At 41.1% G+C, this 17,051-nt stretch overlaps 2 protein-coding genes across 2 annotated transcripts in view; one reads left to right on the forward strand and one right to left on the reverse strand.

Moving 5' to 3' along the window:
• Positions 1-1,525: 1,525 nt before the first annotated feature.
• On the reverse strand, positions 1,526-6,295 carry LOC139445173 (translocon-associated protein subunit delta-like). The gene is made up of 6 exons (XM_071226294.1): positions 6,151-6,295; positions 5,274-5,392; positions 4,529-4,603; positions 3,359-3,448; positions 2,747-2,812; positions 1,526-1,687 (listed from the first exon to the last, which is right to left on the reverse strand). Exons 1-6 carry the CDS (start codon positions 6,293-6,295, stop codon positions 1,583-1,585), a joined length of 600 nt encoding a protein of 199 aa, XP_071082395.1. The 3' UTR covers positions 1,526-1,582.
• A 10,585-nt stretch (positions 6,296-16,880) lies between these two features.
• The window catches only part of LOC139445641 (uncharacterized), an 84,618-nt gene continuing 84,447 nt past the window's right edge, over positions 16,881-17,051 (forward strand). The window contains exon 1 of the mRNA XM_071226825.1: positions 16,881-16,935. The gene's annotated coding sequence lies outside the window, so the exon portion shown is untranslated. The remainder of the gene's footprint in view (positions 16,936-17,051) is intronic.

Genomic DNA, 17,051 nt, shown 5'->3' on the forward strand with positions numbered 1-17,051 from the left:
GATGACATGCATCATCAAAGTCAGCGAGTCGGACCACCCGATCCCGTTCGTCACCTCTTACAACAAGCATAGTAACCTTTTACGGCAAGCATGGGTTGGTGAAGTATATTCTACCCCGGATCTTCACGGGTCACGATTGGGCTGGAATCTCTTGGTGTATCAACACTGGTGGGAAGCAGCATGCCAAGTTTCACCATATTTGATCCAGTGGTTTCTGGGGGAAATGACTGTGGTTTTATGTAGCAGTCAACCTGATCCATTCTCTGCGCTGCTCCCGATAAACGATTTTGCTATTGATCACAACATGATTCGCTTCCTAAAACACTTGCCTTAACATATGTGTACTTATAACTCCGATTATGCAACTTTCTATGTACTTATCAAACTGAAATCATCGAGAGGGTAAGGTCCGTGTTCCAGCTCGAAAGGTAAATATATTGTCGCACGATTCAAAATATATGTACTCGTATTTGAAGGCAAGTGTCTTAGCAGTGAATCATATTGCATTTGTGGTTAGATCACAACGCATGCACTTTGCTAGAGTGAGTTGGGTTTAACGCCGCTTTTAACAGTATTACAGTCTTATCACGGCGTGTCAGCTTAATGTGGGAGGAAAGCCCGAAGTGATGCAGGTCTTAGACGTTTACCACTTCGGTGAAACCCACGAGTATGGGTATGGTGCTGACAAACCTAGAAACATAATCGGGGCGAACCGAGATTCGAACCCACAATCATAGGTTCCTGGCGTGCCCAAGGGACGCAACGCTGCACATCGAATTGCAGTGCCTTGGACGACTGGGCCACCCGTGCCCCCTCTTTGCTAGAGAGTATAAAGAACGATGCAGATTTGGATCGGGGTCTATTAGGAAAACTGTGTGGACACGGTTACGGCAGCTATGATCAACCAAGCCTGTAAGATGGGTTTCGCAGAGGCAACACTGAACCAGCAATGACCCTGTCGGGGCAGGATGACACAATCACTCAAGTCGCCCTGCCTACCATCCGATCCTCCACCGGTTCTAGCCGGTAATCTAATCGCCACAGAATGTTTTCAGCAGAAGGGGTATAATAAGATTGTTGCCCTCAGACAGCGAAACGTGAATATTTCTTTGTATATATAATCAGGGATGGTCTTGTGTTTGACCCCAGAATCTGTGGATCCTGGCACAACAAATTGCAGTACCTTAGACCATTTGGCCACCAATGCCCTGCAAGCTCATATGGACTTTACCAAAGTGAGCTAATAGTTCAAGAGTGAGTGAGTGAGTATGGTTTTACGCCGCCTTTAGCAATATTCCAGCAATATCACGGTGGGGGACGCCAGAAATGGGCTTCACACAATGTACCCATGTCGGTAATCGAACCCCGGTCTTCGGCGTGACGAGCGAACGCTTTAACCACTAGGCTACCCGACCAAGAGTTCAAGAGAGCATGACTTGATTATCATTGAGTACACTCACATATGTGCTTTTGTGTATCATTCTTGACTACTTTGAGATGGGTGATAAACAAGAAAAAGAATGACTTAATTTATTACAAAAATTTATTTTCTAAAATGAGAAAATCTAATGATGGAATGAGGTTAAGCTTGGAGGCTGCTCTTGGCAGTATAGGCGAGCCACCAGACCAGCACAGCCACCAGGGCAGCAACCATCTCAGTCTGAATCAAGGTACCTTTCCATACTCCCTGCAAAACACAAATAAAACCATATACAAGCTGTATTTTTGTTTTTAAGTATTTGCAAACATACCTTATATAAACCAGGAATTATAATACAGGTAAATCTGGGATTGGTACATACAATCAAGACATCCTGGCATGCCTAAGGGACACAACTCTGCACAGAAAACTGCAGAATCATGGATGACATCCATGCCCCCTGGAATATATATTACTCAAAAGAAGCTAAAGAAAACCTGATGCTTTAATAAGTTAATCTGTCAAGGCTGGTGGGTATTGTAACATAGCTTTCCAATTGAGGGTGTTCTGTAACTTGTTCTGCAACTGTTACATTACAGTTGGGAATTGTTGCCTGGACTGTTGACCCACCAAATTAATCTCAGACAAACCTGTTTAGAGCCAGAACGTTTTATTCACTGACATTTTCTTCTCCACTGTAATATGGGCAGTTAAATAGATTGAAGGGTAACCAAGCTCTACTGGAGATTTAAGTCGTCTGATACATTATGGTGGCGTTTCCTTTGAAATGGGTTTAAGAAAAATGAGGTCATACTGTAAAACTGTGAATACACGGTAGCTTCAGGACCAGACGACTATTTGATGCAAGAAGGGAAAAATCAAGCATGGAAATAGCCTGGAAAAGGACTTATCATCATGACAATAGTACCCCATGTGATATTACTGTTAGGCCTTTTATTTATTATTTGTGGGTTTGTAAGATATTTTACCCAAAATGCAAAATATTTTGAAAACATTCAACTTCCAGACTAGTGCTGCTACTAATAAATGAAAAACTAACAACTATATACGTGGCAAAACACCGAAAGGTAAATGATTTTTAGCTGTAATATTCACCATTTCAAACAGCAGTGTAAAAAAATTCATTTTCCCCCTCATTTCAATTAACTGTAAACCATCAGCAAAAAAATGGCCAAAGTCATGTTTTTCTTCTAATTTCAGGGTTCTTGTTGTTGGTTTGTCTAGTAAACCAACAAACAAACATATAAGCTTTATGGGATAACATATGCCCGACTGGCGACATAACTATGGTGTGGGTATAGCTACCTGGTGATTGATGGCAGTGGTAACCAGGGGCTTGACATTCTCGGCACTCTCTCCACTTCTCTGGGCCTGGGGAAAGATCATCACCACATTGTTACATCAGGAATATATGAGGTACATTACTACTGTCTTTACAAGGTTACACCAGTTATGAAATATCAAGCTGTGAAGCTTTAACAAATGTAAAATTAAACAATTGGGACGGACAAATTAATACCCGAGTTGTCTTGAGAGCAAAGAGAGTACTTTGTCATCAGCTGAACAAGTACGAAAAGCTACCCATGCCAACATCTGCACAACACCTTCATCACAGTTCAGATCGATGAATTGGGTCTGACACTATTTTGAACAGTTTGATGGAGATGAGCCCTCAGTAGCATAGTCATGATAGTAGATAATAATGCTACATTACCAACCTAAACTGCTCATCTATTCAATTGTAAAACATTTGTGTTTGGACACAGAACGAAAAGTACCTTAATCATGTTAATAACAGTAAAAATGCAGGTGCCGGCAAGACATAGACACAACAACATGATCAACTTTCCATGAACTGAAACACAAATAACAGGGCACACAACACAACAGATGAAATATGAAAAGTTGTTGCTTTACCTTCCTAAGCAGAGAATATCCTTCTTCATCAAAGATGCGAATCTCATAGGATCCAGAGGGTAGGTTTTTGTGCTCATCACTAACACTTATCTGCAGAAAGGAAATATACATACGTATTATTTGCAGCAAGTGAATGTGGTAACATATTTATGAAGAACATGCATGAATTATACACGTTTTCGACATGCAGGATTTCCATTTACAATTTGCTATTGGAACCGTTACTACAGAGTTGATAGATGAAGCGCTGAAATAATTTCAGCATATTACACCAGGGCTTTTTGTCAGGATCTTATTATGGTTTTGTGTCCATTTTACCATGTTAACCGACATCCAAAATAAATTTCATTCAAACATTATTCAGATCAGAAAATGACCAGTAAGAACATTATGATTACATGGATACCGTAAATACAACAATTATTCCATCATAACATCTTGAAGGACATTAATGAGAATGCATCCTGAACTCTCACCCCAAAGATCAAAGATCCCTGATAGCCCATAACAATACATCTTGCTGTCTTAAAATAGTCAACGCTATGCAACATGGATTTAAATAGGATTCTAAACTGAGTACCAGTGGCAGGCAAATAAGGCTTTTTTTTATTTTGTTCAAAATTGGGATATTTTTAAAGTTCTAATTTTTCTAAATTCGAAAGTATTTTAACCTGCATTCAGTGCAATAATGTAAAACAAAGCATTAAAGAATCTTCCTGTTTATTGGTCCTGTCATCAGTTATACATATAAGTTATAACTCTACAAAGCGATAACACGAGTTATGATTATATTAACATGAATTTGGACACTCCTAATTGCAATTCAGGAACTTTTACAATTTTTACTGTTTTTTGCTGCAGGCTTGGTGCCAAATATCAGCCACTGAGCAGGTTTAGATAAACTGCTTTTCAGTGAGCAATTCTGCTTTTAGTTTAATTAATGGTGACATCAGCAATATTCCAGCTGTGCGAGTCCATAAATTATTAAGTCTGGTCAGACAATCCAGTGATTGATATCATGAGCCTGGATCCATGCAGTTGGGATGCACTGACATGCAATCAACCAAGTCACAGTAGCCTCTTATAAGAAGCACAGGTTGTTTGGGGACCTATATTCTTTTGCCTGAAATCCCCACGGACCCAATAACAATCAGTATCCTGGTAAGCTACCTGGTATTTGTTTCCATCCTTGGTTCTTGTGGCAGGAACAACCCGGCCAGCCACTTCAGCATACAGATTTATATTCTGAAACAACACATGCAATGGAAAATCATTAATCAGAATGCATGGCATTTGCATGACGATACATGTCATCAACGCATATGCCAATTCAGAATGACCTACTGGCAATACAGGTAAATTGCACACCCCTCCCCTCCCAACCATTTGATTTACTTTGCATGTCAATGTATACTGAAGCCCTCCCTCAACAGCGTTTAGGGACACTTTGACACATTCATCACTTCAGTGATCCAGATAAATCACTATAGTGACGGTCATTATCAGAACTGGCAAGTACCAGACATTTTTCGGCAAACCAGTAGAACTATACAGTTCGCCTGTATTGACGAGTACTGTTATGATCATGCGTCACCATCATTTAACATGTTTAAAACATTGTATTGTACACTCCGATTTGGATCACAAACTAATGTAAACATAACTGAGACGAGAGAAAAGAGTGTGTTTTTATTAGCTAATGACAACGCAGGATTGGGAGGAAATCCATTTACCAGTTTACTGTTTACACAAAATGACACATTCTGTTTGAAGCAGAAGGTGATGCCTAATATGGTCAACAGGGGTAAAGATGTTTCGAAAAAAGTTTTTGAAAATTAAACATGTTAAAAAGACAAAATTCTCGGAGCACTTTCACATTTTGCAAAAAGATTCATGAACATGATGAAATAATTACCTTCAAACCATTTTTACAAGTGAGTGAAAACTGGGAGATAAAAATTGTTTCTGTAGAGACTGTAATTTCTGGTGTTGTGTAACTTTCTGTTGCAACAGTTGGGGCAAGGCACTTGTCACCTGAAGTAAAATACAACCATATATTAACACAACAGGCATAACAGGTTTACATATGGCAAAGTAGGTAGCCTGATGGTTGATAGACAGTAGGGACAGAAAATACCAAAGCAAGTCTACTAGCACGAACAGTGCTAACACATAGCAGTGTCCCCCAACGAGTTTGCATTCTACTAGCCCTTAGGATATTTAAACAAGAAATAAACTGGTCTGAGCTAAGCATGCTAAGGGCAAGTGCTTATTTCTATCGTGGAAGATGAAAATCTGGATTGCTTATATAGTATAAGTAATAATACAATCGATCTGGAGGCGAATGCAAATAAGTTGTAACATCTTTCACGACAATATATCATTAAACTAATTATGGTTAATATTTAATATACCCGTTATTGTACTCTACTCATATCCATATGCAGTACGCCTATCACATTGATTTTCCTATGCTGAAACAGACACATTCTTATCACTCATAAATCATGCCAAATGTCGATTTTAAATTTGCCAAAAATTATCGTACACGTATATAATTAACCTCAATGATGCCAGCACCGGAACCATACGAATTACCAACTCCAAGCATGCAAACTAGTTATGTAGGTGTGTTTAGCTTCCCTGAGCATGCCACGTTTGCAATCCAAGATGGGTGTGCGAATATTATAATGATTATGAATCGGCAAATACAAGTGTTTTAAATTTCCATTCACGTAAAGATAAGTGTTATAAAAAGGTTATGTACCACACAATCTTATTAAAAAACTCACCAGATGCGATGACTGGTAGCATAACAAGAGCGATAACAACAAGCATCTTGCCGGTGGTCGCCATTTTGAAGAAAGGAAGTGTGACGTGGGGGCGCTGTGACAGGGGAACTAACTCTAAGGTCTTCGTGCTGTCTGTTTTATTCATCACCCGTACCCTCAAGCGACGTTCGTTTATTGGTCTATAGTCACCTGACGACATGACTGTCATCCCATTAGATCATCAGTATTTATTACATTTCAATGAATAGAAACGTCTCCTAATATTATGCAAGCCTATTTTAAATCTCTCAAAATGTTTATGCCCCGTGGCAAATAAAGCTTATTAGTATTTCCTAAACAATCAAGGGAAGAAGCGGAAGAGCTTTTTGTCAAATAGCTTATGATAAATAGTTCTGAAAGATTATGTTTCTCTGGAGACCTTTATAGATATCATTATTCAATCTTAAACGGTCTAAGTTGACGAGTATACGCTTACTTAGTTCTTCTGATTATACCGTTTATTTATGGTGAAAGTTGACATTAGTCAACGTAAGAAAAATATTAAATTAAACAATTTTGTTATAAGGACTTGCTTATCGCTGAAATAAAAAATGACCATACGGTAAAGATGTACTTACAGAGAAAATACACACACAAACGCAACAAACATCATAGGCACAATATGTCATTATCGACACCGACAACTAATACTGTTTTTAAAGAATCCAGTGGACACACAAGTCACTCATTAACCAAGTAAAGTATAAATAATGCCCAACCTATCAAAAAGTATGTTTCTGATATGGTTCACTTTTTCCCGCGAGAAATATAAATACTCAGAAATACAGGTATCGTGTGCGTCCCACAGCTGTGTCATAATCTGCTCGTTCTTCCATTTCCACAATCATCCCGATTGTGATGTCCTCCCTGTAGGAACAATATCGTCCTCGAGATGTTCACTCAAGTGGAAAACGTACCTGACTTACGTCATATTGTTCGTTTGACGTTAAATAACATCCACTCGGCTCGCCTCCACCCAGAAGCGTTATATAGGTAACGGAAAAAGCCGAGTGAATCCGAGTGCTTCCTCATGTGTCAGCAACGCCATGCTATAACCATGAAAACTGAATTGCTGTTTGACTCGGCGGGAAAATTCACTCACCTAGGTGTCGAGTCCGATGACCCCTTATGAATCCGAATGTTCACCAGACCGTAAACAACATGGCGACATGTATCGCCTCTCGTCCGTGCTTTTTACAGTCATTCAAGTGATCAAGCATGTCGCTGTGCGAGGGGTGTTCTTCACACGTCGGGGTTCCGGGTTAGAATTTGTTAAGAGCAGCCTCAATCTGTGGCAAGAGGCGTCCAAATAGATCGGTGCGTCAAGCCCGGTGACTTGGCTGATTGCTTCGCGCAACGATAAACAACAAACAAACATACAGGCTGTATTCTCCTCATGAGAATCATTTTCAATAATGAACATGTGACATCAGATATTTGAGAACTGACTTTCACCTTGTGTGAGTTCATTGGAGTATGAACCTCCGAGAGCGAGGGCCAAACTATGTAAGTGTTAAATGAGATTCATATCTTCGGAACATTGTAAGAACGTATACATTTCACGTAGGAATATTTACCTAAACATCGGATGAAACCAAGAAAATTATATTTTCTCCGTATTGCATTCCCTTTCGATATAAACATTTAGGTCACCCCAGAAACATACAACTTTATGGATACTTTGCAGAGTTGTATGTTTTCTTATCTACTCATGAAATTCTAGAATGCCAAACAAACAGTTACCTAAATAATAGTTTAAACTTTACAAGATTTTTTTCTCCTTGGTTGTCTCACAGTCCCTGAACCAGTTTATTCCCCCTCCGCCCAGCCTTATCCGCAATGCAAAAGCCCGAAATGAAGCCAGTCTAGATTTTCCTCTGGTTCTGAATATCCGCTACTCACCGGGGCTCCTTTTCAAATAAAGTGGAGTTGTTTGGTTCAATCAAAATTATATATATTCAGAGACTAAGCGAAAGTCTAATTTTCTCCTTCCTGGTTTGTTTGCTATCCATTCGAAATCTGCGATGATTGTACACATTGCGAAAAGTAACTAAACAACTTATAGTTTATTCACATGTGCTTGAATGCAGGCGAATGTCCTTTTTTGAGACATCCTGGAGGTTACTGGTTAATGTTTTAAGATATCTTTATGACCTGCATTCCAGCAATGCTGCAGGTATTTCACGAAGCCTCCAAGGGACACAACTCTTGCTGGCTTGTGCCAATCCTGAATCAACCCAAGCCTCGGGGTGTCGGATCCAACTGCAGTCTCTCGCTGTAGTTTGTGTTATTTCGGAATGAAATCTGAAATTGGTTGCTTAATATGATGTTCGGGTGCAAGCAGCACATAAGAGTCATTGCCACACATCTACACTCAAGACGTAATACCACATTCCTGATCATCAGCCAATCAGATATTTGCTACCCGTGACGTTGGCACAGATCTTCAGCAACCCATGGTTTTCGTAAGAGGCGACGAACGGGATCGGGTGGTCAAGCTCGCTGACTCTGTGGATGCATGTCATCGTATCCCAATTGCGTCGATCGGGGATCATGATGCCAATCACTGGATTGTCTGGCCCAGACTCGATTATTTACAGACCGCCGTCATATAGCTGGAATATTGCTGAGTTTGGCGTTAAACAACAAACAAACAAAATATATTTTGCAGAAATAATACCTGTTTATTTGAGATATGAAATGAGACTGCTGACATTTTCACGTCAGCCAGGAGTGGGAAAAGATCATCATCACATCGTATGGTGACAGATGTTTCACTGAGACAAGCAATCGCTGGTTTAAATTCTATTGTACATTTGAGCCGTGTCGGAATCCCGCATTATATACTGAAAGCCACAATTACATGCTATAGAAATCAAAAACGCTGTGAAATATCAGGAACTCGCTAATCAACACGTGGTTTTTTATGGAAACCTAATTGCCCGACACAGTTAACGGGTGCGCACGTATGTTGTTTTAATGTGCAGTCAGTGCCACCGGTACATGATCGTGGCTGGAAGAGACGAACAGGTCAGCCAGGTCACACAGTTAGGTTATACGGCCAGGTCAAACGGCCAGGTCATGCAGCCAGGTCTGACTGCCAGGTCACACAACCAGCTCATACAGCCAGGTCACACAACCAGATCATATGGCCAGGTCACACAGCCAGGTCACACAAGCAGGTCATACAGCAAGGTCAAACGGCCCAGTCACACAGCCAGATCACACAACCAGCTCATACAGCCAGGTCATACGGCCAGGTCACACAGCATGATCACACAACCAGCTTATACAGCCAGGTCATACGGCCCGGAAACAAGGGGGGCGACGGTCAGAATGCGGAGAAGATTTGCCAACCACTGTGTCAGGGCTAAATGTGTGTCGGCGACCCGGAAACAAGGGGGCGACGGTCAGAATGCGGAGAAGTTTACCAACCACCACGGACAAACAAAATGAATTAATTCTTTGGATTTCTGTTTTTAAATGAGTTATATGTAGGGCGATTCTTAGTAAATTGTATAAATGACAACGGGGATTCTTTTTGAATGACTGGCATATTTTGTTTTGGTTTACATAATAATATCCCACGTCACCAAAACAAAAAATACAGGATTTCACTATGTATCTACAGTGTTTGATTAAGTCATACGCTCGCAGGGTTGGTCCTGCACCATGACTGGAATATATGTATTTTAGGAAATCAAATCGTATCGTTGGTTCGTTCACCCCATTCCCGGTCCTAGATCATACGTTCAGCGTTTTCAAAACACTAATTTATGAAAAACAAACCTGAAAACATCCAAATCATGTTAGACTATTGTGACAGCCCCACTATAATGAATTGAAAATAAGCTCATATATTTATAGATATATTACGAAGACAGTTTTAAACGCCGTATAAATAATAAACATTAAAAGCACATTTCAACAATAACAAGATCCGACATCTTAAACTAGTACAGCCTGTTTATATCTATAACCCACGAACAAAGGGTGCAGGGAGTAGGTGTGTCTTACTACTGCGGCAATCACGTCAACATTGTCCCGACCAGCACGTCCCCTATCACCTCTAGATAACACAATCTTGTGTCACCTGCCAACCCACTTACACCACAAGGGCGTGACACAACCCCGCCCACTTGACACTGTTTGCATACTGAGTCGGTACTTACCGCGCTTGCCTCAGCCCCGTGAGGTAGATGATCTTTAAATAGTGTTTTATGATGTTTTTATCATGCGGATCAAGACGAATGTGCGTATTTTAGAAGCAAAGTTTGGCAAGAAAGATTTATCAAGACTAACGCTATGTCTGTGAAAATAGATACTTTTGGTAGAACAACTGAAAAGGATCTCCAGTCTGATGGAGATTCAGAACCCATGGAAAATCTAGACTTGCTTCATGTAGGGCTATATCATTACAGTAAGGGCTGGGCGGAAGGGAAAATAATATAGTTCGGCGACTGTGAGACAGACTAAGATTTATCAGGCAACATTCCTTGTAGCAGTATAGTGTCCACGACAAATGAATTCTTCTAGCTACTGTTTCATCGTCCACCACACAAGATATGAAAGCATGGATGGATTCACGCCGCGACACACACAAGGCATTATTATGTCAAACCACGTGTTAGGATGTTTGTACCTCCCTAGGAAAATTCATGACAAAACAGTACGACTTGGCTCTACTCATAATGTCTTTCATGTAGAATGTACTTGGTGTTTCATACCTCAATAGGCCCTTCCTCGTGCCCGACGGTTTTTTTATTACTTTTAAAAAAACAAACAGCATCTTATATTGCATCATGATTCCAATATCGTATAAAGGGATATTGGTTCTATGTTAAAAATTAAAAAAAACAAATTGACTGACACCAAGAACAGTTTTTAGTTTGGATGCGATGGGTGACTTGATATAATACAGTAATTTGTTGCGATATGACACATCGGAATATATTAAAATGACAGTCATTTCCAGTAACCTTTAACATGTATCTAACAAATTTAACTAACTTAGCGCCTGATTTGTCATGGAATAACACGCGTTGGACTGTAGCTGTGATGCCTGGCATGGATCCTCAAAACGTTGGCGTTTGGCGAGAAGACCGGGTGACAACCTATGCTTGTCGTAAGAGGCGACCAAATGGATCGGGTGGTCATGATCGGTGACTTGTCTGAATGTGTGCTGGCGTGAATCGTTATTTTGAACATCAATCACTGGATTGTCTGGCCAAGATACGATTTTTGACAGGCCACTGGCGTATGGTTAGAATATAGCTGAATGCGGTGTTAAACAACAAACATCAAACATTAACAACAACATTACGTATATATGTATATATAGCACAAATGTCCGAAGCGGTAGTAAAATATGCCCCCGCTACATCGAGGGGGCGTGGACAAAGGTGAGTGAGAGGCAAACGTCCCTTGGAAGAGCACGTGCAAAGTGCCGGGAAAAAGAAAGTATACACTTGAAAATTGGATTTGATAAAAAAACAAAAACAAAAAACTACAAACCTTATGAAACCTTATGCCCCCTGGAATCTCTGAAGTTTAATCGCCACCAAATTAACGTACCTTGGTACCTTGATGTTACTTCACATCATCAACTTAGCAGTTCGTACCTCCCCACAAATAGTCACCAGAGTAATAGTTCAATAGTTAAAGCATAACAGTTGTGATAATCACAACCACACCACGGTGATGAAAACGATAAAGGTTTGACGTGCCTTTGGACAATATTTCTGTTGTATCACGGCATGGCAGATTAGTATTGAAGGAAAGCCTGAAGTGATGCACGATCTCGATATTTACCACTTAAACGGCCGAGGGCGACTGGTTTGGCACAGACAAACCACGGATCAGAGCGAATCTGAGATTCGATCCTACGATCATGACATCATAGCACCGCTAAAGATCGCAATTCTTCACAGCAATATTCCAGCAATATCATGGCGGGGGATATCAGAAACTCGAACTCGAACCCTGGTCTTCGTCGTGATGAGCGAACGCTTTTACCACTGGGCTACCCTGCCGCCCCACGACGATGATGATTATAATGATGCTGACGGTGATGATGTCACATGTACACTACACTTGTTTCAATGTCTCGATCAACAACTATCAACTAATCCTGCACCATGACTGTGGATTATGTATATTTTATGAAAACAAACCAATCTAGATTTATCTTAAAGCAATTCTAGTCATCTCTAGCCAGCTCTTTTCCACACTTGACAGCGGCATCAGAAAAATTATTTGTGTTAATTGTTGAGGTAAAAAAATGCATTGTGTAGTAGAAGATTTCATGGAATATATGTCAGTCTTGTAGTCAACTATCCATCAAAATAGTTAACGGTATGATCTATTTATAAGAACTCTAAAAAGGAGCATGGCATATATAAAGTAAACTACGTTTATAACGAACACGCTTATAACGAACAGACGGATATAACGAACTGTTATTTTTCTCTGTTCCGACCATTTGCTCGTCGAACAGATTAAAGGCACACATTTATGTATATGCTGTATATATGCTTATAACGAACTAAAATTAGTGGCCCCTTTGAGTTCGTTATAACCGTAGTTTACTGTACGTACCTAATGCTCATTTTACCTCCCAGCATAGCCACAGTACATATTTCGAGGAGTAACCGAGGGTACGCTTGCATGAACAAAATAACTGACTATTTATTGTCATAACTGTTTAAGAGAACATGTAGTCCTGCACCATGACCGTGGAATATATTTATTTTATTTAAAAAAAATTATAATCTAGAAATGCATACAAAAGCAAGTCTAGCCAGCTCAAGCTAGCTCTATTCCACAGTCTCTGAAATCAGCATAGGGATTTTTATTTTATTTTTAGAGTCAAGAAGGATATTGTGTGATATAAGATTTCAGAGACTAAATGTTAGTCTAGAGAACATGGAGTTAAGCCACATCATAACTTGCACAAGCGATGTTTTATTGTCGATCAAAGAATTCTACAAATACGTACATGTGTATTTCGGACCGTGTACGATGTCTTAACACTGGGCTATTGATCTGAGTTTGTTGGCATAGTTCAATATAACTCATCTGTGTGCAGGCGAAATAGCGTCAATGTGTACCAGGTTCTAAGGTGAATGATACGATGTGCTCAGCGATTGCTACTTGCAGCTAATTAATAATGGATGTCCTTACAGCCGTTTATGTGCTCCGACAATAAGACCCGGAGATATTGACGAATGGTGCAACTGTAGCTTGCCCAACAAGGTGAGAGCAGTGTAGCTGAATCGTTAACCTGAGAATGTCATTAGGACACTTCCTTTTGAATGCAGTGAAAGTTTCATTGACTGCTTCATCCAATCAGAAGGCATGGATTGTCATGTGACCAAATGTGCGTGCGCAACAAATTATATCACACATGTATAAATCCGACTTTGTAAGGATATGGAAGCAGTCTGGTCCAGTGACTGGTCAACATTCTTTACATGACCTCAGACCCGTGAAGAGCCGGGGTAGAATAGGTCTTCAGCAACCCATGCTTGCCGTAAAAGGCGACTATGCTTGTCGTAAAAGGCGACTAACGGGATCGGGTGGTCAGGCTCGCTGACTTGGTTGATGCATGTCATCGTATCCCAATTGCATGGATCGATGCTCATAATATCAATCACTGGATTGTCTGGTCCAGACTGGAATATTTACAGACCGCCGCCAAACACCTGAGATATTGCTGAGTGCGGCTTTAAACAACAAAACAAACAAACAAACAAACAAACAAACCAAACAAAAAATGACTTCATACCTGTAGGGTGAGTGAGTGAATATCGTTTTGCGCCGCTTTTAGCAATATTCCAGCAATATCACGGCGGGGGACACCAGAAATGGGCTTCGCACATTGTACCCATGTCGGGAATCGAACCCGGGTCTTCGGCTTGACGAGCGAACGCTTTAACCACTACGCTACATGACCGCCCCATACCTGCAGGGATTTCATTAGGTCAATGTAAGCTGAAAGAATGAGTGAGTGGGCTGGGTGTAATGCATTGCCCACGTCATACAACTGCATCACGTAAATATGCAGATACACCAGTGATGGATACCATGAGCACCGATCCGGGTACGTAGACATCAGCAGTGGGCGGCTGTTCTGTAGACGTCACTTATCCACATCTGTCCATGATGGGGTTCCAAGTGCCGGTTAAAAACATGTCAAAACGAATTATGTTTAAAGAATATTTTCCTTTTATACTAAACTGACAGCAAAAAGGAACTTTACTACATTAAAAAATGGAATCGCAAAAATGTAAAAACACAAAGTTCAAACCAAATCAATGCAAAACACACCGTCCAAACACAGTGATACACGTCCGTGGCACGTTTGTTTTGTAGAAAGTGCAAAAAAGTGAAGAACACGTTGCGCTTGGGCAGCCGAAACTACAGGTGCAATAAGGGTATAGAAATGACGGCATGTCCGACACTGACACTGATAAAAAACACACCACAGAAATGCCACGACTAAAACCCGAAAAGCGCGAGTGAACCCTGGGTATGATACCGATGGGAGCCACCTATGCCAACATTGCTTGAACGTTTGGCTGCTCCCGTGTTGCTGTAACTAACCTGATGCAATGTTACAAACAGACCGGGCAGACATCAGACATGCCAGGAACAGGCAGACCCAGGGTAACTACGCCCAATGAAGACCGGTACTTGTGTACTTTGCATCTCCGGAATCTATTCCTGACTGCATGTGCACCTTCGAAATTCGTGTGTGTGTGTGTGTGTGGGGGGGGGGGGGGGGGGGGCGGCGTGAAGTTGCGTTGAGGAGGTCGTGTGCCGTATAGTGGATGGGATGTTATGGTGTGGGGAGGAATTTGTGGGTGGGAAAGACAACCACTGGTCATCATTAACGGAAATTTGACAGCTTAGCGTTACATGGATGACACTCTTCGTCCGATTGTCCTACCATTTCTACAACAGCTGCCACGTGGTGTCCTTTATCAACAAAGTCATGCTTCATACAGCCTGAGTGAGTGAATGAGTATGGTTTTACGCCGCTTTTAGCAATATTCCAGCAATATCACAGCGGGGAACACGAGAAATGGGCTTCACACATTGTACCCATGGCGGGAATCGAACCCGGGTCTTCGGCGTGACGAGCGAACGCTTTAACCACTAGGCTACCCGACCGCCCCCATACAGCCTGAATCGTACATAACTTCCTTGCAGCCGACAACGTCAACGTGTTGCCGTGGACTGCGCGCTCTCCAGAGATGTGCCTCAAAGAACACCTCTGGCGTGTCATGGATCGTCGTGTTCGACAGCGACCACATCCTCCAGCCAACCAACAAGAACTGATCCAAGCCCTCCAAGAAAAACGGCGATTAGCACTATAAATCGGCCGGACTAGTACAAGCAGCCTAACACAGAATGTGCAATAATCTTTGACCCCATTTCACCTAACCTTACCATTCTTCTTATAAACACATCTTATAATTTTCACACGTTCAAAAATATTTTTTTACAAATCTATTGGGCCAATGTATAGGTCCTAAACGTCCCTCCTCCTTTGTTTATGTAAACGATTTCAATATGAACGGTGAAGTTAGATTTCACTATAAATCCTACGCTTCCATTTCACACCCACACGCATGCATATTTTAGGTCCATTTCAAAGGCCTTGGGGCCATTTTTAAAGACACATGTCAATAATCCTGCTGTGATGCCAGCTTTAATTCAAACCAGGTGGTTTGGCCCTTTGACATAAATATTAGGAAACAAGCCCGTTCGGTTACCATGGAAATGTAGAAATTCCCTTGGGCTGTAATCATTTAATCCGCAATCCCAGTTATCGATGTATTGCGTGTGAGAGAGCCTGTTAAAGGACGCACAGGATTTGCCATTGTCACTGATGTTCGGGTCTGTCATTCTGTTCAATAATGAGAAAAATTACCAATCTGCTATCTGCCACTGAACCTGTAATTTAAAAAACCATAACACTGGAATAACAAGGGCATAGATGCCGGTTTACTCTTGAAACTCCACACGTTGTTGGCAGATAGAGCTGTAAACGTCGCTGTAGGCGTTCTTTGTCTCCCAAAGCAGTCTGCAGAAAGCGTGTTGATTTGTAGGAACAGTAAAACCCGGTTGATCCGACCGACAGTTAAACCCTGTTAATCCGGACGGTACAGTACCCTTGAACTCGCCTTGAATCAGTCCCGAATCATTGGTGTATTTGTTTGTGCGTTTGATTTTTAACGAAATATATAGATGTCCTCAGGAGTAAGTGTCCATAATGTGGGGTTTCTGGACTAACAGGGTGTGACACTATGTATTTGGTAAGTTGAGACAGGTCTCATGCTTTTCATGATTCATGGTTTGTTATGCATATCTTAAACATGAATTGGTCAAGGTAAACTGAATTATTTCTACGTGGTCTTGTGGATAGAGTGTTTGCTTGGAGAGCGGAAGGTCGGCGGTTCGATCCCCGGCCGCGTCATACCAACATACCGCACACGTCGCTATAATGTTATAAGGGCAATAATCTCGAACGCGACGTTAAACCCCATTTCACCACCACTTTATATAAATCAATTTAGTTTGAATAATAATACCAACATTGTACAGTGAGTCGGTATATCGTGCTATAATCCAGCAGTGCACTGTAAGCCGTCAGCGTACTATGAGTCAACATCGTACTATCAGCCGTGCACAACCTTTAGGGTATACGTGCAGACATAAAGAGGCCACTTATCAGCCCATGTAAGTCACCGCAATTTTGATGACCTTTAAATGTTATTTGTTGCTCTGTCATAAACCGCATGGTTGACTTATATTTGTATTTGAAATATAAGCAATGTCGCATTACATTATTTTTA

This window comes from Haliotis cracherodii, unplaced genomic scaffold (genome assembly GCF_022045235.1).
Source record: "Haliotis cracherodii isolate W230 unplaced genomic scaffold, xgHalCrac1.p SCAF_6, whole genome shotgun sequence".
NCBI lineage: Eukaryota > Metazoa > Mollusca > Gastropoda > Lepetellida > Haliotidae > Haliotis > Haliotis cracherodii.